The following is a 24,191-nucleotide window of genomic DNA, read 5'->3' as shown; positions in this document are numbered from 1 at the left end:
TTGAAGCCGCCGCGCCTCCATCTTGGCACTCCCCCACGATTGTAAAATTGAGAAGCTATAAGCAGTAAGACCCGAGGAGGTGTGGTATATGGCCAATATACCACATGACGCAATGTGGAGTACATGGACACAACCCTTAGCTGTGGTATATTGGCCATATATCACAACCCCCGAGGTGCCTTATTGCTATTATAAACTGGTTACCAATGTAATTAGAGCAGTAAAAAATGTTTTGTCATACTCTCTCAGCCAATCAGCACTCGGCTCAAACCACCCAGTTTATAAATGCATTTATTATTGTCTACCTTTATTTTTGCCACATTTTTTCTATTACAGACACCTTTATGCATACTTTTAAATTATATGTGTGCTAAACAAAAATATAAAATAAAACAAATATAAATGTTAAATACGAATGTTATTGTCCCCACTACACCAAACATTATTAAATACATGACATTTTGTTCTTTATTTTGATTTATTTAAAATACTGTTGAATTCCATTCATTCCTATGGAGGACTGCTTCTTCGTGTTGGCTTAACCTGTTGTGACGTTTTGATAACTGTAAATCTCTCTAGGACAAGGTAACTTTTATCAATATATTCACCTGTATTTACCCCCCCAAAAATGAAATGCGGCAGGTAGCCTAGTGGTTAGAGTGTTGGGCCAGTAAATGAAAGGTTGCTGGCTCTAATCCCTGACAAGCTGACAAGGTAAAAGTCTGCCCCTGAACAAGCCTACCACTGTTCCCCGGTAGGCTGTCATTGTACATTTGTTCTTAACTGACTTCCCTAGATAAATAAAGGTTAATTAAACATTTAAAAATATATATGTAAATAGCTGCTGATATGGCTATCATAAAGAACTACAAATGCCATGATGAGACTGCTGAATCGAGGTAAAGGTAAAAACTCTGGATTAACTATCTAATGCTAGCTAAACATAGTAATTAATAAATTGGCACCATTTCTTTAAATGGACAATTCTGTGAACAGTCTTGTGCAAGTTTTTAATTTACAATTCAATACCTGTTAGCAAAGGTGTCCTGGCGTGCAGGAGCTTGCGTGGATTTGTAGTTTTGCATGATGTCTACTTTGACGCTAATTAACATTTTCGAATCAGATTAAATAGAGCCGAATATATTGATAAAAGTCACCCTGTCCGAAAGCGATTTTTGGTTTTCAAAACCAGGGTAAACCTACGTGAAACACAGCCCTTATTTTAAGTGTTTCTAAAATCCCCTATGGGAAAAATTAATGGAACCATTTCCCTGTTTGACCGCTAGGTTTTACGGGTAATATGACACCTTCACTGTGGGGTTCGATATGGTGGCTGGTGGCTCTCAATTGCAAGTGCAGAGCGTCAGCAATCCAGGGTTTATATCATTGGTTTGAACAGCCAATGAATCTGTTTGACTGTCACCTGGATCTACCAATCGCGTGATCGCTTACAGAGGATGAGCCAATAGAAATAAAGGAACGATGTCAGGCCAATCCTTTCTACGCCTGCTAAATTAGGTTATTGGTTTAGGCCCAAGGTGAACTCAGGAAGAGTCTGCCATCGCATGACAGAAGCATCAAGCAAAGCAAGCTATCGTCACAAACACTTCGATCAGGCATTCTGTCCTTTTATCAAGCATATCATAAGGTAAGGGTACTCACTGTAGCATCGTTAAAATAAACATGAAGGACACAATTACAGAGGGGTAATTTTGTATAAGATAGCAACTAACTAGCTAGCCTTCTAACAGGCAAGCTTGGTCGCTAGCTAACTCATAACAACAAACTTCTCAAAGTTCTCAAAACACCCACTGAAATCCTGAACATTATCACCAAAATTATTTAAAATAACTAATACTAGTTTAATTTGAACAGTTAGCTATATAGCTCATGCTAACTTGCTTATGAAATGTGCTAGCTAGCTACTAGTAATTGGCTCTAGTTATGCACAGTGCTAGCTAACTACATTTATTGCTAATTGACAAAACTAGCTACTGTAGCAAGCTAGCTAACTGGCTGTTTTCGAGCTTTTCTCTCTAAGAAACGCAATGAGTCTTCACTGTTATGGTAACGAGCTAACGGTACCAGACCCAGAATCATAGAGGAATCTGGTCAAACCACAGCAATCCATTCTTTCTAAACAAGGTGCACTGTATAATTCCAGTGTGTATAGCAAATAACACCCCTTTATTTGAAAGGCACAGTTTATGCTGTTTACCAAAACATGCTTGTCTTTTCTCTGCTGTATTTCTAACTGACATTGACATTTCAACAGATGACTGACAAGGAGGATGTGACTGGTGCTGGTGATAACCTAGAGGTGATTCTAACAGGGAAGAAGTCAGGGAAAGCCTCGCTGCTGGACAGTGGGGAAGACTTTGAGATGTTGGATGATGATGAAATTGATGATGACCCTCCTCCTTTGGAAGATGCTGGGGGTGGGAAGAAGACTAAAAAAGAGCCTGCAGAGGACCAACATGCTAGCCCTTCATCTCTAGTAGATGAGTGGATGGATATACTAGGTAGCAAAATGACCTTTATATTTCCTATAGGTCAAAGAAAAGACAATGATCATGTATTGACAGTCGTCACCATTTGGTTAAGCTTATTCTCACTTATCTATTTGCAGGTAATGGCCAGCTAAGGAAGAAAGTTCTGCGGGCAGGGAATGGGCCAGACAGCAGGCCCACAAAAGGCCAGAATGTTGTGATTCACCTGAAGACTTCACTGGCTGATGGGACTCTAGTAGAAGAGCAACCGGAGCTGTCTTTCACTCTGGGAGATGGTGATGTCATCCAGGTACATTCTACTTAGTCTTTTAAGTGAAGGCAAATCTGATCTGATTCTATACAATGCAGTGATGTGAGTAGATATGAGAAATGTAAATGGAACAAATGTATGTTTATGTTCAGTGTTGCTTTTATCCACCAGCAATGCCTCCAACTTTGATCTTTGAAGTATAACTATCAGGCTTTAACTCTGGTGTGCTTTCTCGCAGGCTCTGGATCTCACAGTGCAGCTCATGGAAATGGGGGAGAAGGCCCTCGTCCAAGCCGACGCTAAATATGCATATGGTGCCCTGGGGAGGTATGGAGGGTTTCTTAATCTTGCTGGTTCTTTGTGGTTTCACTGGCATGTCTCGTTGTTGTTACCCAAACACGCCATCTATTCTAAGATAACTCTGAAATGCTTGCTATGCTTCATGACATCAGAGTAGATATCATTAACCCTTGTGTAGTCTTAACATTCTGTATACTCCCCTTGTCCTAAGGGACAAAAAAATGACCCGCCTTCACTAAACCCCTAAAATAAAGCAGCTTAATTGAATTTTAAACCCCAAATCTATTTAGCATGAAGAAACAACCTGTCATTCATCACAAACTTTGTGAATATCTGGGTTTTCCCTTGTCACAATGCAGAAAGACTGCATTTAATCAGTGGACACCACTCGTTTTTATTACAACACCTGTCATAAGAGGTTTTTTATTATTATTGCTAAAGGTACTGCATAGGTGTAAACACAAAAAAAAAATTTGCAAGAGATGGCACTTGTATAGCCTAAGAAAGTAGCAGAAATGTGCAGAAAGTAGTTTTGAATGCATTTTATTTAAGGGAAACAATAAAAGTCTAAATTTTTTTTGGCAACATAATGATATATTCTTATATACTGTACAATGAGGAATTCGACTACAAAATACTAGTCTCCCATTTTTGGAACCATTTCCCCTACCTACAAGGTGTATAAACAATAAATAAGAATAAAATAAGGTAATAGCTACAAAACAAATGTGAAGAATATCAATCAACTCTAATTAGCACATGTAGGACAGTATGCAAGTGTGTGTGCATGGACTTTGCAGATGTATTTCTCACATGTGCAGCACATAGTATTTGTTTTACAGTCCTTCTTTGGGGGGCAGAATTGGCATCTCCTCATCTTGCCTGCTGCAGCCTCAGGTGGCTCAGGACAATATTTCGCCCCCTGAACAGCTTTCACAAGCGCTGCTGTGCGAAGGAGGCGCTCCCTCCTTTGAATTTGTGTAGTTACAAGTGTCTTTCCCAGCTGCTCCAAGAACAACACCCTCTTGTTCCGCTTGTCAGGCATCCAGGTAGGGTTGATCTTGTTCCATATCACGAAGGCATTGTATGAGGACACATCAATGATGTTATGGAAGATTGCCCGCTGGCCTCTGGTCGTCATCCTCCTGCAGCTATAAGTTCCAATCACCTTGTCCAGGTTGTCCACGCCTCCTTTGTTGTGGTTGTAGTCCAGGATGATGGCTGGCTTCCTGTCCTCACGATCACTGATCTCAGCCGTTTTGTGCAGTGTGCTCAGGAGGACCACATTATTGTTCCTCTTTGGGAGGTAAGAAACTAGCGTGTGGGTGAAGGCGAACTTTGATGAGAAGGCCTCTCTCCCCCTTGCTGCGAGGAGTGCAGGGGGGAGCTCAGGCTTGTTCTTCCTAACTGTGCCAATCATGGTGATCTTCCTCTTCAGGAGCTGCTGGCTGAGTTCATAAGAGGTGACGAAATTGTCACACGTGACATTGTTCCCCCTCAGTCCATCTGTCACATCAAGCACAACCCGCATCCCCTGGTTCTTCTCCGGGCCTCCACTGGTTGGCTTCCCTGTGTAGACTAGCATCTTCCAAGCGTAGCTGAATTGTGTGTCACAGACCACCCATATCTTGATGCTGTACTTTGCTGGGCATATACTGCTGGAAAGGACAGTGACCTGTTGACAAAAGAGATTAGTATCAGCGTCACAGAAAACAATCACATAAATCAATGATATTACAGCAATACATTATACAATTAACAGTGAAAATCACTTACATTACAGATATGAAAATAAAAATGTACCTCTGAATGGAACCAGCTGCTCATCCACTGTTACTGCAGGCCCAGGGTTGTACATGTATGGCAGACGCTCCCCCAACTTCTCCTAAACCTCTCTTATGGCCGCCAGTTTGTCTCCCACACGTCTTGCAGGTCTTGACTCACGGTTATCAAATCGTAGCATTGTTGAGAAAGTGTGAAAGACTTTCAGTGGCATGGAAAATCGCCCTTCCACTCTCTGGATCGCAGAGACTACATGTAGCCTCGCCTCGGGACCTATACACACCCGCTAAGATTAGCAGCCCTATGTAGGCACGCAGGTCAATCTCATCCATCCTTTTCCAGTTGTCTCCATATTTACGGGAACCCTCCATCTGTAATCTCCAGGCTGATTTTTCTTTTTTTCGATGGCTGGTGTGATGAACATGTAGAATGTTGAGGCGATGTCCTGGGCATGGGCAACTGCATCTCTTGTGGGCCCTGGGGTCAGCCTTATGACATTTTGTGCTGCCATCCTGCCCTGGTTGTCATATGGTAACAATGGCCATGTTATTTTTCTATTCTTTGACAAATGTCTCCTTCAGCTTGGGTATTTCTTCTTCATCTGAAGATGATGCATCGTGCTCTGGGTTGTATTATTCCCTATCTTCTACAGATACCTCTTCTAAATCATTGTTCTCTTCCTCCTGGACATCTGAAAAAATCATATCTACGACCTGTTGTACACTGAAACGTGCACTTATGGCTTCAGCAAAGAGAGAACTGGGGGGGACTGTCATCTGCAGCACCTTTATAGCCTCTGACTGCATTCCACATTAGTAAACCATGTTTATTTTCTCTGAAATAGTTTTTTTTGTCTGAACTTGAATCATGTGGAGGGGAGATCCTGCACATGCACAAGAACGTTTTAGTTTTGTCTGTGTGCTACTGATTTAACACAATCTAAATTTTGTGTGCGTTTTTGTGGTGTAAATGATTTTTAGAACTGCCGGGTCAAAAATAACCATAAGATAGTCTTTGTACCCTGGTGGTGTACAGCTTTAATGGAAATATGAGCAGAGGCAATGTTTCCCTTTTTCTAATGTTGGGGTCAATAGGAAAAGTCATCAAATTTCAAGTTGAAAGAATATAAATCAGGGGGATTTCTCTGTTAAACAGTGGTGGGTCATATATTTTTTACACTTAAGACAACACAAGGGTTAACTTGTGTTCCTCTTAATGGGAGCTAAACTCCTCAGCACTCTTCCCTTTTTAAGAAAGAGCCGTGAGTGGAATGGTGCTGTCTTGAGCTCACTGCTTATAGTACACGACCTGACTTTGCTCTCTGATTGTGTGCTCCCTGCCCTGGCCTTCACCACTGTCTCCACTGGCAGCCTTGCCCCGGAGGTGCTTCCCAATGCTGATCTGGCCCTGGAGGTACAGCTGCTGGATGCCACTGAGGCCCTCGACCTTGAGCTCCTCTCCCCCCAGGAGAGGGTCGCCCTGGCTGGGCAGAAGAGGGAGAGGGGGAATGTCTACTACCAGAGAGGAGACTACGCCTTCGCTGTAAACTCTTATGGCTTTGCCCTGCAGATCACCGAGTCCAGCTCTAAAGGTGACCGTGGTGACAGATTTTCTTTGTTATTTGCGAAGCACTGTTTTTGGATGGGGCCTGGGCACAAGACTCCCTGTAATTTACTAATCAAATGTATTTATATAGCCCTTCTTACATCAGCTGATATATCAAAGTGCTGTACAGAAACCTAGCCTAAAACCCCAAACAGCAAGCAATGCAGGTGTAGAAGCACGGTGGCTAGGAAAAACTCCCTAGAAAGGCAAAAACCTAGGAAGAAACCTAGAGCGGAACCAGGCTATGAGGGGTGGCCAGTCCTCTTCTGGCTGTGCCGGGTGGAGATTATAACAGAACATGGCCAAGATGTTCAAATGGTCATAAATGACCAGCATGGTCAAATAATAGTAATCACAGTGAACAGGTCAGGGTTCCATAGCCGCAGGCAGAACAGTTGAAAATGGAGCAGCAGCACGGCCAGGAGGACTGGGGACTGCAAGGAGTCATGCAAGGAAGTCCTGAGGCATGGTCCGAGGGCTCAGGTCCTCCGAGAGAGAATTAGAGAGAGCATACTTAAATTCAAACCGGATAAGACAGGAGAAATACTCCAGAAATAACAGACTGACCCTAGCCCCCTGACACATTAAATACTGGAGGCTGAGACAGGAGGGGTCAGGAGAGACTGTGGGCCCATCCGATGATACCCCCGGACAGGGCCAAACAGGCAGGATATAACCCCACCCACTTTGCCAAAGCACAGCCCCCACACCACTAGAGGGATATCTTCAACCACCAGCTTACCATCCTGAGACAAGGCCGAGTATAGCCCACAAAGATCTCCGCCACGGCACAACCCAAGGGGGGGCGCCAACCCAGACAGGAAGACAACATAAGTGACTCAAGTGACGCACCCCTCCTAGGGACGGCATGGAAGAGCGCCAGTGACTCAGCCCCTGTAATAGGGTTGGAGGCAGAGAATCCCAGTGGAGAGAGGGGAACCGGCCAGGCAGAGACAGCAAGGGCAGTTCGTTGCTCCAGTGCCTTTCCGTTCACCTTCACACTCCTGGGCCAGACTACACTCAATCATAGTACCTACTGAAGAGATGAGTATTCAATAAAGACTTAAAAGTCTAGACCGAGTCTGCGTCTCTCACATGGGTAGGCAGACCATTCCATAAAAATTGAGTTCTATAGGAGGAAGCCCTGCCTCCAGCTGTTTGCTTAGAAATTCTAGGGACAATTAGGAGGCCTGCGTCTTGTGCCCATAGTGTACGTGTAGGTATGTACGGCAGGACCAAATCGGAAAGATAGGTAGGATCAAGCCCATGTAATGCTTTGTAGTTTAGCAGTAAAACCTTGAAATCAGCCCTTGCCTTAACAGGAAGCCAGTGTAGGGAGGCTAGCACTGGAATAATATGATCAAATTTTTAGGTTCTAGTCAGGATTCTAGCAGCCGTATTTAGCACTAACTGAAGTTTATTTAGTGGGTTCTGCATCATTTTTGGACAGAAAATGTCTGATTTTTGCAATGTTACGTAGATGGAAAAAAGCTGTCCTTGAAACAGTCTTGATATGTTTGTCAAAAGAGAGATCAGGGTCCAGAGTAACACTGAGGCCCTTCAGTTTCATTTGAGACGACTGTACAACCATCAAGATGGTCAGATTCAACAGAAGATCTCTTTGTTTCTTGGGACCTAGAACAAGCATCTCTGTTTTGTCCGAGTTTAAAAGTAGAAAGTTTTCAGCCATCCACTTCCTTATGTCTGAAACACAGGCTTCCAGCGAGGGAAATTTTGGGGCTTCACCATGTTTCATTGAAATGTACAGCTGTGTCATCTGCATAGCAGTGAAAGTCAACATGTTTTCGAATGACATCTCCAAGAGGTAAAATATATAGTGAAAACAATAGTGGTCCTAAAACGGAACCTTGAGGAATACCGAAATTTACAGTTGATTTGTCAGAGGACAAACCATTCACAGAGAGGAACTGATATCGTTCCGACAGATCTAAACCAGGCCAGAACTTGTCCATGTAGACCAATTTGGGTTTCCAATCTCTCCAAAAGAATGTGGTGATCGATGGTATCAAAAGCAGCACTAAGGTCTAGGAGCACGAGGACAGATGCAGAGCCTCGGTCTGACACCATTCAGGTCATTTACCACCTTCACAAGTGCAGTCTCAGTGCTATGATGGGGTCTAAAACCAGACTGAAGCATTTCGTATACATTGTTTGTCTTCAGGAAGGCAGTGAGTTGCTGTGCAACAGCTTTTTTTTTTATGTTGAGAGGAATGGGAGATTTGATATAGACTGATAGTTTTTTATATTTTCTGGGTTAAGGTTTGGCTTTTTCAAGAGAGGCTTTATTACTGCCACTTTTAGTGCGTTTGGTACACATCCGGTGGATAGAGAGCCATTTATTATGTTCAACATAGGAGGGCCAAGCACAGGAAGCAGCTCTTTCAGTAGTTTATTTGGAATAGGGTCCAGTATGCAGCTTGAAGGTTTAGAGGCCATGATTATTTTCATCATTGTGTCGAGATATAGTACTAAAGCACTTGAGTGTCTCCATTGGTCCTGGCAGAGTTGTGCAGACTCCGGACAACTGAGCTTTGGAGGAATACGCAGATTTAAAGAGGAGTCCATAATTTGCTTTCTAATGATCATGATCTTTTCCTCAAAGAAGTTCATTAATTTATTACTGCTGAAGTGAAAGCCATCCTCTCTTGGGGAATGCTGCTTTTTAGTTAGCTTTGCGACAGTATCAAAAATACATGATCGAGCATCAGTGAGGGCTCTTCGATACTGCACGGTACTGTCTTTCCAAGCTAGTTGGAAGACTTCCAGTTTGGTGTGGCGCCATTTCCGTTCCAATTTTATGGAAGCTTGCTTCAGAGCTCGAGTATTTTCTGTATACCAGGGAGCTAGTTTCTTATGACAAATGTTTTTAGGGGTGCGACTACATCTAGGGTATTGGAAAAACATTAAGATCCACAAAATGTATTCCATGGGACAAAACTAGGTCCAGAGTATGACTGTGGCAGTGAGTAGGTCCGGAGACATGTTGGACAAAACCCACTGAGTTGATGATGGCTCTGAAAGCCTTTTGGAGTGGGTCTGTGGACTATCCCATGTGAATATTAAAGTCACCAAAAATTAGAATTATATCTGCTATGACTACAAGTTCCGATAGGAACTCAGTGAGGAACGCTGTATACGGCCCAGGAGGCCTGTAAACAGTAGCTATAAAATGTGATTGAGTAGGCTGCATAGATCTCATGACTAGAAGCTCAAAAGACGAAAACGTCATTTTTTTTTTTGTAAATTGAAATTTGCTATCGTAAATGTTAGCAACACCTCCGCCTTTGCGGGATGCGCGGGGGATATGGTCACTAGTGTAACCAGGAGGTGAGGCCTCATTTAACACAGTAAATTCATCAGGCTTAAACCATGTTTCAGTCAGGCCAATCACATCAAGATTATGATCAGTGATTAGTTAATTGACTATAACTGCCTTGGAAGTGAGGTATCTAACATTAAGTAGCCCTATTTTGAGATGTGAGGTATCACAATCTCTTTCAATAATGGCAGGAATGGAGGTCTTTACTCTAGTGAGATTGCGAAGGCGAACACCGCCATGTTTAGTTTTGCCCAACCTAGGTCGAGGCACAAACCGGTCTGAATGGGGATAACCTAGCTGACTACACTGACTGCTAGTGGCAGACTCCACTAAGCTGGTAGGCTGGCTAACAGCCTGCTGCCTGGCCTGCATCCTATTTCATTGTGGAGCTAGGGGAGTTAGAGCCCTGTCTATGTTCATAGATGAGATGAGGGCACCCCTCTGGCTAGGATGGAGTCCGCCACTCCTCAACAGGCCAAGCTTGGTCCTGTTTGTGGGTGAGTCCCAGAAAGAGGGCCAATTATCTACAAATTCTATCTTTTGGGAGGGGCAGAAAACAGTTTTCAACCAGTGATTGAGTTGTGAGACTCTGCTGTAGAGCTCATCACTCCCCCTAACTGAGAGGGGGCCAGAGACAATTACTCGATGCCGACGCATCTTTCTAGCTGATTTACACGCTGAAGCTATGTTGCGCTTGGTGACCTCTGACTGTTTCATCCTAACATCGTTGGTGCCGACGTGGATAAAAATATCCCTATACTCTCTACACTCGCCAGTTTTAGCTTTAGCCAGCACCATCTTCAGATTAGCCTTAACGTCGGTAGCCCTGCTCCCTGGTCAACAGTGTATGATCGCTGGATGATTCATTACAAGTCCTAATACTGCGGGTAATGGAGTCGCCAATGACTAGGGTTTTCAATTTGTCAGAGCTAATGGTGGGAGGCTTCAGACCCCGTAACGGGAGGAGTAGAGACCAGAGAAGGCTCGGCCTCTGACTCCGACCCGCTGCTTAATGGGGAGAACCGGTTGAAAGTTTCTGTCGGCTGAATGAGCGACACCGGTTGAGCATTCCTACAGCATTTCCCTCCAGAAGCCATGAGAAAGTTGTCCGGCTGCGGGGACTGCGAGGGGATTTATACTACTATCTGTACTTACTGGTGGCACAGACGCTGTTTCATCCTTTCCTACACTGACATTACCCTTGCCTAACGATTGTGTCTGAAGCTGGGCTTGCAGCACAGCTATCCTCGCCGTAAGGCGATCGTTCTCCTGTGTATTATGAGTACTGCGACTGCAATTAGAAGGCATCATGTTAATGTTACTACTTAGCTTCGGCTGGTGGAGGTCCTGACGAACCATGTCCAGATAAAGCGTCCGAAGTGAAAAGTTGAGTGAGGGGAAAAACTAAAAATATAAACGGTTAGTAAAAAACGTAACGTTGTCAGGTAGCAAAGTAAGGTTAGCAACAAAACGCACGGCAGCACGTAAACTGCCATCCAAGATGGCGTAGCAGTCGGACGTGTCTTTGTTTTGTCCTGTCCCGTGTAAATAGTCTTCGTATTTTTCGTATACATTTCGTATATATTTTAATTTCACTTTCCATCTAGGAACTGAATATACATTCCTACATTCCGCCTCACCCAATGTGGTACGGACCTGCTATTTTTTTATACTTTAGAACCGTAACCCCAATCAGAAGCTAGCCAGATAACTAGCTACTAGCTAGTAGTCAGTTAGCCACTGCTGCGGTCTTCACCCTCAACTCGGACACAGCCAGCTTCAATACCGGGCCAATACCTGCCAGTCTGCAAGCGCGATATCAACCCAGAGCATATAGGACTGCTTTTTCTCTACCACATCACCGGATTCCTGACGCAAGCTCTGGACAATTACACCGTATCATCACAGCTAGCTAGCTGCAACCGAGTGGCTACTACTGGCTAACACCTCTGTCCCGAAGCAAGCACCAGTTAGCCTTGAGCTAGCCTCGAGCTAGGCCCAGCTGCCGGCTAGCTGAAGAGGTCTACCAGCGAATTCTTGGGCTACAATACCAGCTACAAGCTAATTTAGCCATTTTTTTTGCCGCTGCTAGTAGCTTTTACCTTCTGCACAGACACCAGCCCTGTTATTAGCCTGGATATTACTCACCAATTTACCAGCATCGGACTGTCTCTCGACAACAACGCCGGATTCCTGCCGTAATCCCTGAGCCACTGCTTCTGATCCTCACAGCTAGCTTGCGGCTAGCGCAGCTAGCGCCACTGCCACGAAGCTAGCACCAGTTAGCAAACACAATTCTACAATTCACAACCTCTCTTTCGCCATCGCCATCTGGCTTGGATTCTCTGTCGACACGACCACGTCTGAGCAGACCCCCTCCGTCTGAGCAGACCACCCCCCGGGCTACTAACTTTAAACGCCGCGTGCGAGGCCTCCCTGCTCCATCTACGGCTGCCCCCTGGACACTATGATCACTTGGCTACATAGCTGATGCATGCTTGACTGTCCATTAATTCACGGTACTCCATTCTGTTTATTTGTGTTTTATCTGTCGGCTCTGTGCTTTAACTCAGGATCTGTGTGTAGTTAATCCGACCCTCTCTGCCTAGTCGTCGCCATTTTTACCTGTTGTTGCTGTGTTAGACTAGCACCCTGTTATTGCTGCTGTTATCTTACCTGTTGTTTTAGCTAGCTCTCCCAATCAAGACCTGCAATCACTTTATGCCTTATTGTATGTCTCTCTCAAATATCAATATGCCTTGCATACTGTTGTTCAGGCTAGTTATCATTATCATTGTTTTGGTTTGCAATGGACCCTGTAGTTCCACTCTCCGTACCTCTGATACCTCCTTGGTCCCACCCCCCACACATGCGGTGACCTCACCCATTGAGACCAGCATGTCCAGAGATACAACCTCTCTTATCATCACCCAGTGCCTGGGCTTGCCTCCGCTGTACCCACGCCCCACCATACCCCTGTCTGCACATTATGCCCAGAATCTATTCTACCACGCCCATAAATCTGCTCCTTTTATTCTTTGTCCCCAACGCTCTAGGCGACCAGTTTTGATAGCCTTTAGCCGCACCCTCATCCTACTACTCCTCTGTTCCTCGGGTGATGTGGAGGTAAACCCAGGCCCTGCATGTCCCCAGTCACCCTCATTTGTTGACTTCTGTGATCGAAAAAGCCTTGGCCTCATGCATGTCAACATCAGAAGCCTCCTCCCTAAGTTTGCCTTACTCACCGCTTTAGCACACTCTGCCAACCCTGATGTCCTTGCCGTGTCCGAATCCTGGCTTAGGAAGGCCACCAAAAATTCTGAGATTTCCATACCCAACTATAACACTTTCCGTCAAGATAGAACTGCCAAAGGGGGAGGAGTTGCAATCTACTGCAGAGATAGCCTGCAAAGTTCTGTCATACTTTCCAGGTCTATGCCCAAACAGTTCGAACTTCTAATTTTAAAAATTAATCTCTCCAGAAATAAGTCTCTCACTGTTGCCGCCTGCTACCGACCCCCCTCAGCTCCCAGCTGTGCCCTGGACACCATCTGTGAATTGATCGCTCCCCATCTAGCTTCAGAGTTTGTTCTGTTAGGTGACCTAAACTGGGATATGCTTAACACCCCGGCAGTCCTACAATCCAAGCTTGATGCCCTCAATCTCACACAAATCATCAAGGAACCCACCAGGTACAACCCTAAATCCGTAAACATGGGCACCCTAATAGACATTATCCTGACCAACCTGCCCTCCAAATACACCTCTGCTGTCTTCAATCAAGATCTCAGCGATCACTGCCTCATTGCCTGTATCCGCCACGGGTCCGCGGTCAAACGACCACCCCTCATCACTGTCAAACGCTCCCTAAAACACTTCTGCGAGCAGGCCTTTCTAATCGACCTGGCCCGGGTACCCTGGAAGGATATTGACCTCATCCCGTCAGTTGAGGATGCCTGGTCATTCTTTAAATGTTACTTCCTCACCATATTAGACAAGCATGCTCCGTTCAAAAAATGCAGAACCAAGAACAGATATAGCCCTTGGTTCACTCCAGACCTGACTGCCCTCGACCAGCACAAAAACATCCTGTGGCGAACTGCAATAGCATCGAAGAGCCCCCGCGATATGCAACTGTTCAGGGAAGTCAGGAACCAATACACGCAGTCAGTCAGGAAAGCAAAGGCCAGCTTTTTCAAGCAGAAATTTGCATCCTGTAGCTCTAACTCCAAAAAGTTCTGGGATACTGTAAAGTCCATGGAGAACAAGAGCACCTCCTCCCAGCTGCCCACTGCACTGAGGCTAGGTAACACGGTCACCACCGATAAATCCGTGATAATCGAAGACTTCAACAAGCATTTCTCAATGGCTGGCCATGCCTTCCTCCTGGCGACTCCAACCTTGGCCAACAGCCCCGCCCCCCCCCGCTGCTACTCGCCCAAGCCTCCCCAGCTTCTCCTTTACCCAAATCCAGATAGCAGATGTTCTGAAAGAGCTGGAAAACCTGGACCCATACAAATCAGCTGGGCTTGACAATCTGGACCCCCTATTTCTGAAACTGTCCGCCGCCATTGTCGCACCCCCTATCACCAGCCTGTTCAACCTCTCCTTCGTATCATCTGAGATCCCCAAGGATTGCAAAGCTGCCGCGGTCATCCCCCTCTTCAAAGGGGGAGACACCCTGGACCCAAACTGTTACAGACCTATATCCATCCTGCCCTGCCTATCTAAGGTCTTCGAAAGCCAAGTCAACAAACAGATCACTGACCATCTCGAATCCCACCGTACCTTCTCCGCTGTGCAATCCGGTTTCCGAGCCGGTCATGGGTGCACCTCAGCCACGCTCAAGGTACTAAACGATATCATAACCGCCATCGATAAAAGACATTACTGTGCAGCCGTCTTCATCGACCTGGCCAAGGCTTTCGACTCTGTCAATCACCATATTCTTATCGGCAGACTCAGTAGCCTCGGTTTTTCTAATGACTGCCTTGCCTGGTTCACCAACTACTTTGCAGACAGAGTTCAGTGTGTCAAATCGGAGGGCATGTTGTCCGGTCCTCTGGCAGTCTCTATGGGGGTACCACAGGGTTCAATTCTCGGGCCGACTCTTTTCTCTGTATACATCAATGATGTTGCTCTTGCTGCGGGCGATTCCCTGATCCACCTCTACGCAGACGACACCATTCTATATACTTCCGGCCCTTCCTTGGACACTGTGCTATCTAACCTCCAAACGAGCTTCAATGCCATACAACACTCCTTCCGTGGCCTCCAACTGCTCTTAAACGCTAGTAAAACCAAATGCATGCTTTTCAACCGTTCGCTGCCTGCACCCGCACGCCCGACTAGCATCACCACCCTGGACGGTTCCGACCTAGAATATGTGGACATCTATAAGTACCTAGGTGTCTGGCTAGACTGCAAACTCTCCTTCCAGACTCATATCAAACATCTCCAATCCAAAATCAAAGCAAGAATCGGCTTTCTATTCCGCAACAAAGCCTCCTTCACTCACGCCGCCAAACTTACCCTAGTAAAACTGACTATCCTACCGATCCTCGACTTCGGCGATGTCATCTACAAAATAGCTTCCAATACTCTACTCAGCAAACTGGATGCAGTTTATCACAGTGCCATTCGTTTTGTTACTAAAGCACCTTATACGACCCACCACTGCGACCTGTATGCCCTAGTCGGCTGGCCCTCGCTACATGTTCGTCGTCAGACCCACTGGCTCCAGGTCATCTACAAGGCTATGCTAGGTAAAGTGCCGCCTTATCTCAGTTCACTGGTCACGATGGCTACACCCACCCGCAACACGCGCTCCAGCAGGTGTATCTCACTGATCATCCCTAAAGCCAAAACCTCATTTGGACGCCTTTCCTTCCAGTTCTCTGCTGCCTGCGACTGGAACGAATTGCAAAAATCTCTGAAGTTGGAGACTTTTATCTCCCTCAACAACTTTAAAAATCTGCTATCCGAGCAGCTAACCGATCGCTGCAGCTGTACATAGTCCATCTGTAAACTACCCACCCAATTTACCTACCTCACCCCCCATACTGCTTTTATTTATTTACTTTTCTGCTCTTTTGCACACCAGTATCTCTTCTTGCACATGATCATCTGATGATTTATCACTCCAGTGTTAATCTGCTAAATTGTAATTATTCGATTTATTGCCTACCTCATGCCTTTTGCACACATTGTATATAGATTCTCTTTTTTTTCTACCATGTTATTGACTTGTTTATTGTTTACTCCATGTGTAACTCTGTGTTGTCTGTTCACACTGCTATGCTTTATCTTGGCCAGGTCGCAGTTGCAAATGAGAACTTGTTCTCAACTAGCCTACCTGGTTAAATAAAGGTGAAATAAAATAAAATAAAAAAATAAAAACAAGTCGCAAGTTGTGACCGGAAATGACACGTATCAAACTATGTGTCACGTGGCTCCAACTGATGGTGTGTGTGTGACTGCTGTTTCAGTGGACATTAGCCCAGAGGAAGAGGAGGAGCTGATGGACATTAAGGTGAAGTGTCTAAACAACATGGCAGCTGCCCAGCTCAAGTTGGATCACTACGAAGCAGCACTACGGTCCTGTGTTTCAGTGCTGGCCCACCAGCCAGACAACATCAAAGCCCTATTCCGCAAAGGCAAGGTAGGTATCACACAACTGAATGTATTTGAGTGTGCATGTCTGAAAGCATCACCATGGACTTCTGTATCTGTAGGTATTGGCCTTGCAAGGAGAATATGCTGACGCTATAAGGAATTTGAAGATGGCCCTGAAGTTGGAACCAAGCAACAAGGTACTGCACTCAACATTCACAAAATCATTATTTAGAAAGATGTGGAATGAAAACAAATTCTCAGGACCACATGTTTTTGCAGTTCTTTCTGACATCCACCAGGTGGTGCCACATTCTCTAATATTGGTGATGAAGGAAACCAGGTGGACTGCAGACTCATCATTTTGGTGGATCTGATTTCGTGTTGTTGCTGTAAATAGGTTGGTTTATCGATGCCCAGGTGAAATCTAAGCATTGCTTAGACATGTTGCTCCCTGCACAGGGAAATCTGACAGAGCGAACCACAGCGCGTTTGCTACTTGGACCAGCTGCATGTTAATACTTAACACTCATGCCCCCCCCCCCCCCACCCACTCCTGCCGCCCCTGTATTTTTTCAGTCCCACACACCAATGTGAAATCATGCTCTGACAGAATGCCTTGTACAATTGTCCCATACAGTCTTTTTCTTCTTCTTGGACACTAATGTAGTGCATGAGTGTGTTGGGCTGGTAGTTGTTCATATGTTGACATTTTCTATTAGCATTAGACAAGCTCTTGCATTCTGGACTGGGCTGCAGGGTGCACCACAGAGTTGGTTACACCATCTCAAGTGTGGCTGCCTGGGAATGTTTATGGTGGTGTTTTTGCTGAAGTGTTTTAGATTAGGAGCAGTAAACCATTGCAAGTAGAATCTCAATGGTCTAGATTAGAAGATTGCATATTTAGATGCAAAAATTGTGGTCCACTCCCTACTTTATATTTTTTATGGATGTTATCGTTTTCTTGTCTGAATTGATTAATTTAATTAACACAATTTGCCTTTATCTTCTCAATACAAAAGTTTTTGTAAAATGGGGAAAGATGACAAGAACTGCAGCAGTTATGTAATTTCTGTCCTCAAACATTACTGTTGTGTACATGACCAGAAGTATTGGCTGATTTGAACATGGGAATGCCCTGTAGAAACCTGATATTGTGAAGCACCCATTTAATCTTAGCAGCAGTGGGAGATGAGACCCTAAGAGCAGAGACTTACCCAAACTCTCTACCCCCCTCTGTACACAACACAGTGCCTGTAAGTAGCTCCTTGGAAGCTGTAATGGACATTTTGGCCAGTACTGTGAAAATGTTCTAAATTTCCCACTCACAAACCCTTGAGAAAAATGACTAAGACTTGATATGAAGGGGCTTGCTCATGCAGGGAAGCTGTTAACTTACTACCCTTTTGTTGGCTGGATTTGTATTGGCACGAATATTCATTTTACAATAACATCAATTGCTAATAATCAAGCCACCTGCAGTTAACAGAACACCTGACTATTATGGTGTATCAATGAAGCCATGAGGCATTGGGAATGGGTTGTCATCAGTGAATGTGTTTTTATATACACAGGCTGTGGGAAGGGGGTAGAGTAGTACGCCTGCAGCTTATTCTCACACTTTGCTGTCTCCTGGGGTAGACCATCCACTCAGAACTCTCCAGGCTGGTGAAGAAGCACTCGGAGCAGAAAGGCGCAGAGCAGGCCATGTACAAGAAGATGCTAGGCAACCCAGGCAGCGATGGCATGCAGAAACACCAGGCCAGGTCATCATGGGTGAGACAGTCCTCACATGAGGCTTAACCTGCTCATGTCAACAAACTGATGCTAGCATAAAATGTTATTTGAACCCAGCTGGGGATCAGAAATATATGTTTCGAGGTGTACATGGATGTCTTACCTTTTTGAATGTATGTCAAAGTGATGAAACAGTCTTCCAAGTCAACATAAAGCCTCACATTTTTTTTTCTTTTGTCCCCAGGGTGTCAGCTGGAAATGGCTGTTCGGTGCCACGGCTGTAGCCATCGGAGGTGTCGCCTTGTCAGTTGTCATAGCTGCCAGAAATTAGATTAGACCAATACATTTTCTGGTGATTGCCTGCACCCTCCACAGTGGGACCCCACAAAAAGCAACTGGACATCTGGCAGTGCCTGTTGGAACTGGTAAAAAAAAAAAAAAAAAAAAAAAGGGGGCACAGAAATGGCTTTATCTGCCACAACCTTTAGTGTGACGGTCCATAAGTTTCTCACACTGTTCTGTCACTGCTTGGGAGAATTATGACAAATACTATACAATAAACATTTGTATATGAAAAGTACTTACCACTTTTTAAATGTGCATATGACCATTTATTTCCAGAGACAAATTGTTAATTGCTCCTATATGGTAATGATTCTAAATATAAATTGATTGAGCACTCTGAAATGAGAATTCTATGAATGATCGGTCAAAGTTATTTAAAATTAGCGAATGTGATATGGTCCTATATTTTTAAAGCATATGATTGTGCAATTATTTTTTCTTCGTATTCTGCTTTTGATCTTTTACTGGGACGGTGCCAATGATGGCTATGAGATTAATCTAGATGCTGTATTATCTGGCCCTGGGATCCACACAGTCTTGGTTGACGGAAACTGTCACATTCTTTTAAATGGCAGAAAGAAGAAACTCTAAGTCAATGGAGAATACCTCAGTTTTGATAATTCTGAGAACAAACTTTGAAGGGTGTACCTTCTAAATCCAATTTTAGTTTAGGTCAGTTTAACAAAATGGCTATTTGATTATCATTTTGTTATATTCAGGATACTTGTTATATTCATGATACTTCTCACCAAATGAGAAGTATCAAGTTTTCTCTACAACAGACTATATGTAAAAAGACAGTCAAGTGTTGCAGACATAGTTTGAGTTTCTCACATTCCTTTATTTGTTAATTTTGTATTTATTTCAATAAAAGTTTGTCAATTCTGTTACCATGAGCCACACCCTTTTTTGTATAATCAACCTTTTGGTATCTAATCTTTAAGTTGTCTTGTCACCCGTACAACTGTCAATCTCTGTTTGACAGGTTGGGAGCACTTCATCACCTCCTGTTATTACAGTACATAGACTACACGCCTACACACTTAAGTCAAATGAGAGCTTGTTACTGTCAAAGTAAATGGATTTATAACACTACAGGAGGTAGAAAACACTGATTTTGTTTGTCTATTTTATATTTGACACTGCTCCTTTTCAATATAAACTGTATATGTGTCAGACAACAGGTACTCATTTTCTTAGAGCAGGGGTGTCAAATTCATTCCGTTGAGGGCAGTGCTTTTTCTTTCAATTTGTGTCCAATTAAGAGCTATACAGCCAGGTGAGGGGAATTCCTAACTAATCAGTGATCTTAATTCATCAATCAAGTACAATGGAGCTACCCTCCATGGAATGAGTTTGGATCTATTTTGCTGGTTGGCTTTACAGCTAGCAAACTAGAGCATTTCCTCTCATGTCCAATTTTTTTATTTTTTTTTGTACCAATTTGTTATTGACTGGACATTCCCAACTCATGGATTCAGTCAGACAATGACGTCTCGTTGACGTTGTCCAGTGACCGAGTGTTTCTTCCTTGCAGATCTCTGGTGTGTATCTGCTTTACTTTGGTAGCCACTGACCAGACATGTCTCATGTTTTTAATGATTCACATTCTATTCTCAATGCCTCATTATATTGAAGTAAATAAACAGTTTATGATTAATCCTCCTTATAAATGTGTCGACCTTATGTCACGTGGATATGTTTATATATATTATTTAGCATGTTTCAATTTAACTTGTGACTTCATCACGCAATGCACGTAGCATGAATATTCATTGTTAAGCTAATGATAGGTTTGTGCGTTTACGACACAGTGCTGTTCGTGCGTGAGCGTGGAGGAAATGGTAGCAAGATGGCGGCGTTGAAGGAGGAGCAGTGCTACGGATTGTCTTGTGGACGAGTGAGCAATGGCAGTAATGTCTCCGTCTTTCACGTAAAACTCACTGACAGCGCCTTGAAAGCATTTGAAGGTTATCAGAGCAGCAAGGTAAGTTAACTCAAGTACATTGTTATTTAACTACACGGGTCTATTTTGCTGGGTGGCTGACAGAGCTAGCAGTGGATATGGTAACGTTACTTCACTGCCAAACCATGCCAGCTCAACTAGAACTAGCCAGCAAGCTTATTTGGTTCGATAGTCACTTAGCTAACGTTTAGCTATTTTATTTACATGAGTTAGATGGTAGTTAATTACTCACTAGAAAAGTTAGTCCTTTTTACCTAGGCAACTGAGCAATATTTTTTTAATTTATTATTTTTATACAGATTAGTTAACTTTTTTAAAAACCTGAACGTTGTGGCAAACGAGGCTGGTAGCTACCAATGTGTTTCAGATATAACACTAGCTAGCTTTATCCCGAAGGCTCGCTAACTCGCATAACAAGTGTTCTTGTCAACATAGGTAGGAATTCAGCTATATAGTTTTTGTCGTTACAACCACTAGTCGGAATCGATTAGTTAACGGTCAACTCCATTAACTAGCTAGGTAGCAATGTAAACTAGCTAGCCAACATTAACTAACCAACTTGTTACCTAGATTTGCTGTTAATCCTTTGATTCGGGGTCTGTAATGGAGCTAGGGGCGAACGTTATAACAACCATATATTTTATGTAGTTAGCAGTCTAGTTAGCTAAAAACAGTTAACGTTAGCTAGTGGTGTTGAACAGCTAACTTTGCCAATCGATGACATTTGGAAAAGTTTAGTAGCTAGCTAAGTTTGCCGAGTTAACATTAAACTCTGGCGAGCAATGTCATCAGCTAGCTACCTAGCCAGCTATGCATGAATTGTAATCCACAAGTAAAGTGCAATAAAAATCCCTAGGTTACGTTGCTTTGCTCTGTTGCTTCTGACAGTCCTGTAAAGTGAGCTTTTAAGGCTAGAAATCAGTAGCCCAAATTGCCTGCTCGATCTTGCAGTTTTGGTCAGTTTAACCTTCTCCCATTTACAGCGATTATCATTTTTAAAAGCTAGTAAATAACAATGTTCTTGTGGTGATGATAGTCAGTCATGGACTTGGAGAATTATGTTAGCTAGCAATATAAAAGGTCCCCTCCCTACCTTTTTTTGATTCTACTCCTCCCTTGCTTGATTCTAATTGGGGAGCTGGCTGGCTGGCTCATTAAATATTTGACTGAGAAAAGCCTGGTCATGCAAGCTAGCTACAGTATAACAAACAAGTTTTATAGGTAGTATGGCAAGTGTTTTTATGATTGTCTTTAAATTAAGTTAGGGAAGAGGAAGTGCCCAACACAGCCAGTGATATTTGACATCAGCTACCTACCCTGGTAACACTTAACAGTGTCCTTGATGTAGGTAATAAGAACATGAATGATATCCTGCTGTGCTTGTCTTTGTCTGCTGTGCTTGTCTTTGAAGCGCATCGTTTCATAATTCTGTTGCATTGTCTTGCCCACTAAACAAACATTAATTTAAAGACTAGGCTACATTGTTAGGAGTACAATGCAAATAGTCTGGGTAGCCCATTGATTAGCTGTTCAGAAGTCTTATGGACCAAGACTTGGTGCTCCCGTACTGCTTGCTGTGCTGTAGCAGAGAGAACAGTATCACTAGGGTGGCTGGAGTCTTTGACCATTTTTAGGGCTTTCCTCTGACACCGTCTGGTATAGAGGTCCTGGATGGCAGGAAGCTTGCCCCCAGTGATGTACTGGGCCGTACGTGATGCAACCAGTCAGGACGCTCTCGGTGGTGCAGCTGTAGAACCTTTTGAGGACCCATGCCAAATCTTTTCAGTCTCCTGAGGGGAAATAGGCTTTGTCGTGCCTTCTTCATGACTGTCTTAGTGTGTGTTGACCATGATCGTTTGTTGATGTGAACACCAAGGAACTTGAAGCTCTCAACCTGCTCCACTACAGCCCCGTCTATGAGAATGGAGGCGTGCTCGGTCCTCCTGTAGTCCACAATCGTCTCCTTTGTCTTGATCACGTTGAGGGAGAGGTTGTTGTCCTGGCACCACGCGGCCAGGTCGCAGACCTGCTCCCTATAGGCTGTCTCATCGTTGTTGATCAGACCTACCACTGTTGTGTCATCGGCAAACTTGATGATGGTGTTGGAGTAGTGCCTGGCCATGCAGTCACGAGTGAACAGGGAGTACAGGAGGGGACTGAGCACGCACCCCCTGAGGGCCTACTGTGTTGAGGATCAGAGTGGAGGATGTGTTGTTACCTACCCCTATCACCTGGGGATGGCCTGTCAGGAAGTCCAGGATCCAGTTTCAGATGGAGGTGTTTAGTCCCAGGGTCCTTAGCTTAGTGATGAGCTTTGAGGACACTATGGTGTTGAACGCTGAGCTGTAGTCAATGAATAGCATTCTCACATAGGTGTTCATTTTGTCCAGGTGGGAAAGGGTAGTGTAGGGTGTAATAGAGATTGGTGCGGTATGCAAATGAGGGGGGTTAGAGTTTCTGGGATAATGGTGTTGATGTGAGCCATGACCAGCCTTTCAAAGCACTTCATGGCTACAGACGTGAGTGCTACGGGTCAGTAGTCATTTAGGCAGGTTACCTTGGTGTTCTTGGGCACAGGGACTATGGTGGTCTGCTTGAAACATGTTGTTATTTCAGACTCAGTCAGGGACACGTTGACAATGTCAGTGAAGACACTTGCCAGTTGGTCAGCGACTGCTCAAACTACACGTCCTGGTAATCCGTCTGGCCCTGCAGCCTTGTGAATGCTGACCTGTTTAAAGGTTTTACTCACATCGGCTGCGGAGCGCATGATCACACAGTTGTCCGGAACAGCTGATGCTCTCATGCATGTTTCAGTGTTACTTGCCTCGACGTGAGCATATAAGTAATTTAGCTTGTGTCACTGGGCAGCTTGCGGCTGTGCTGCCCTTTTGAAGTCCGTAATAGTTTGCAATAGGCCTGCCACATCCGATGAGCGTCTTAGCCGGTGTAGTAGGATTCAATACTAGTGCTGTATTGACACTTTTCCTGTTTGGTGGTTCGTCAGAGGGCATAGCTGGATTTCTTACAAGCTTATGGGTTAGAGTCCCGCTCCTTGAAAGCGGCAGCTCTAGCCTTTAGCTCAGTGCAGATGTTGCCTGTAGTCCATGGCTTCTGGTTGGGGTATGTACGTACAGTCACTGGGGACGATGTCATCTATGCCCTTATTGATAAACCCAGTGACTGATGTGGTGTATGGAAGAATCCCAGAACATATTCCAGTCTGCTAGCAAAACAATCCTGTAGCTTAGCATCTGCTTCATCTGACCACTTTTTTTATAGACCGAGTCTCTGGTGCTTCCTGCTTTAATTTTTGCTTGTAAGCAGGAATCAGGAGGACAGAATTATGGTCAGAATTGGCGAACGGATGGCGAGGGAGAGCTTTGTACGCGTCTCTGTGTGAAGTAAAGAGCTTTTCCCTCTGGTTGCACATTTGACATGCTGGTAGAAATGTGTGGTAGTTAAACTGGAGGGATTGGACCGCTGTGATCTGTGGCGATGCGGGATAGCTTTTCTCTTTTATTGCCCTGCCTGAGCTTGGTGCTGATTTTCAGAGGATGCAGCTTTGTAGTTGATGAATAGTGGCATTTTTTTAATGTCTTTCATCCCAAGGCTCCATTGTCCACTGCTGAGGGAATTAAGTTTTGAAATGTCTCTCGTAGAGGTTAAGAGCGTTGGGCCATTAATCCAAAGGTTGCTTGTTCGAATCCCAGAGCCCGCTAGGTGAAAAATCTGTCTGTACCC

The 24,191-nt window shown here is 44.3% G+C and overlaps 2 protein-coding genes across 4 annotated transcripts in view; both read left to right on the top strand.

Moving 5' to 3' along the window:
- The first annotated feature begins 1,500 nt into the window (after positions 1-1,500).
- On the top strand, positions 1,501-19,371 carry fkbp8 (FKBP prolyl isomerase 8). Of its 3 annotated transcripts, none has more exons than XR_011668306.1 (10): positions 1,501-1,648; positions 2,276-2,522; positions 2,630-2,799; positions 2,999-3,087; positions 6,213-6,433; positions 16,276-16,448; positions 16,522-16,599; positions 16,702-16,799; positions 18,041-18,175; positions 18,381-19,371. XR_011668306.1 is itself a non-coding variant. In XM_071345183.1 (9 exons), the coding sequence occupies exons 2-9, from the start codon at positions 2,276-2,278 to the stop codon at positions 18,465-18,467; spliced, it is 1,200 nt and encodes a 399-aa protein (XP_071201284.1). In that variant the 5' UTR covers positions 1,503-1,648; the 3' UTR covers positions 18,468-19,371. The 3 variants fall into 3 exon arrangements, 1 of the variants encoding a protein (XP_071201284.1); XR_011668307.1 differs by having other exon boundaries at positions 1,503-1,648; positions 16,682-16,799; XM_071345183.1 differs by lacking the exon at positions 16,702-16,799 and having other exon boundaries at positions 1,503-1,648.
- A 139-nt stretch (positions 19,372-19,510) lies between these two features.
- ell (elongation factor RNA polymerase II) overlaps positions 19,511-24,191 on the top strand; it is a 46,444-nt gene continuing 41,763 nt past the window's right edge. The window contains exons 1-2 of the mRNA XM_071345181.1: positions 19,511-20,025; positions 20,296-20,468. Of these exons, the coding sequence (XP_071201282.1) occupies positions 20,334-20,468 (135 nt within the window). The 5' untranslated portion in view covers positions 19,511-20,025; positions 20,296-20,333. The remainder of the gene's footprint in view (positions 20,026-20,295; positions 20,469-24,191) is intronic.

This window comes from Salvelinus alpinus, chromosome 16, assembly GCF_045679555.1.
Source record: "Salvelinus alpinus chromosome 16, SLU_Salpinus.1, whole genome shotgun sequence".
NCBI classification, from domain to species: domain Eukaryota; kingdom Metazoa; phylum Chordata; class Actinopteri; order Salmoniformes; family Salmonidae; genus Salvelinus; species Salvelinus alpinus.
This window is presented reverse-complemented; position numbering and strand designations above follow the sequence as displayed.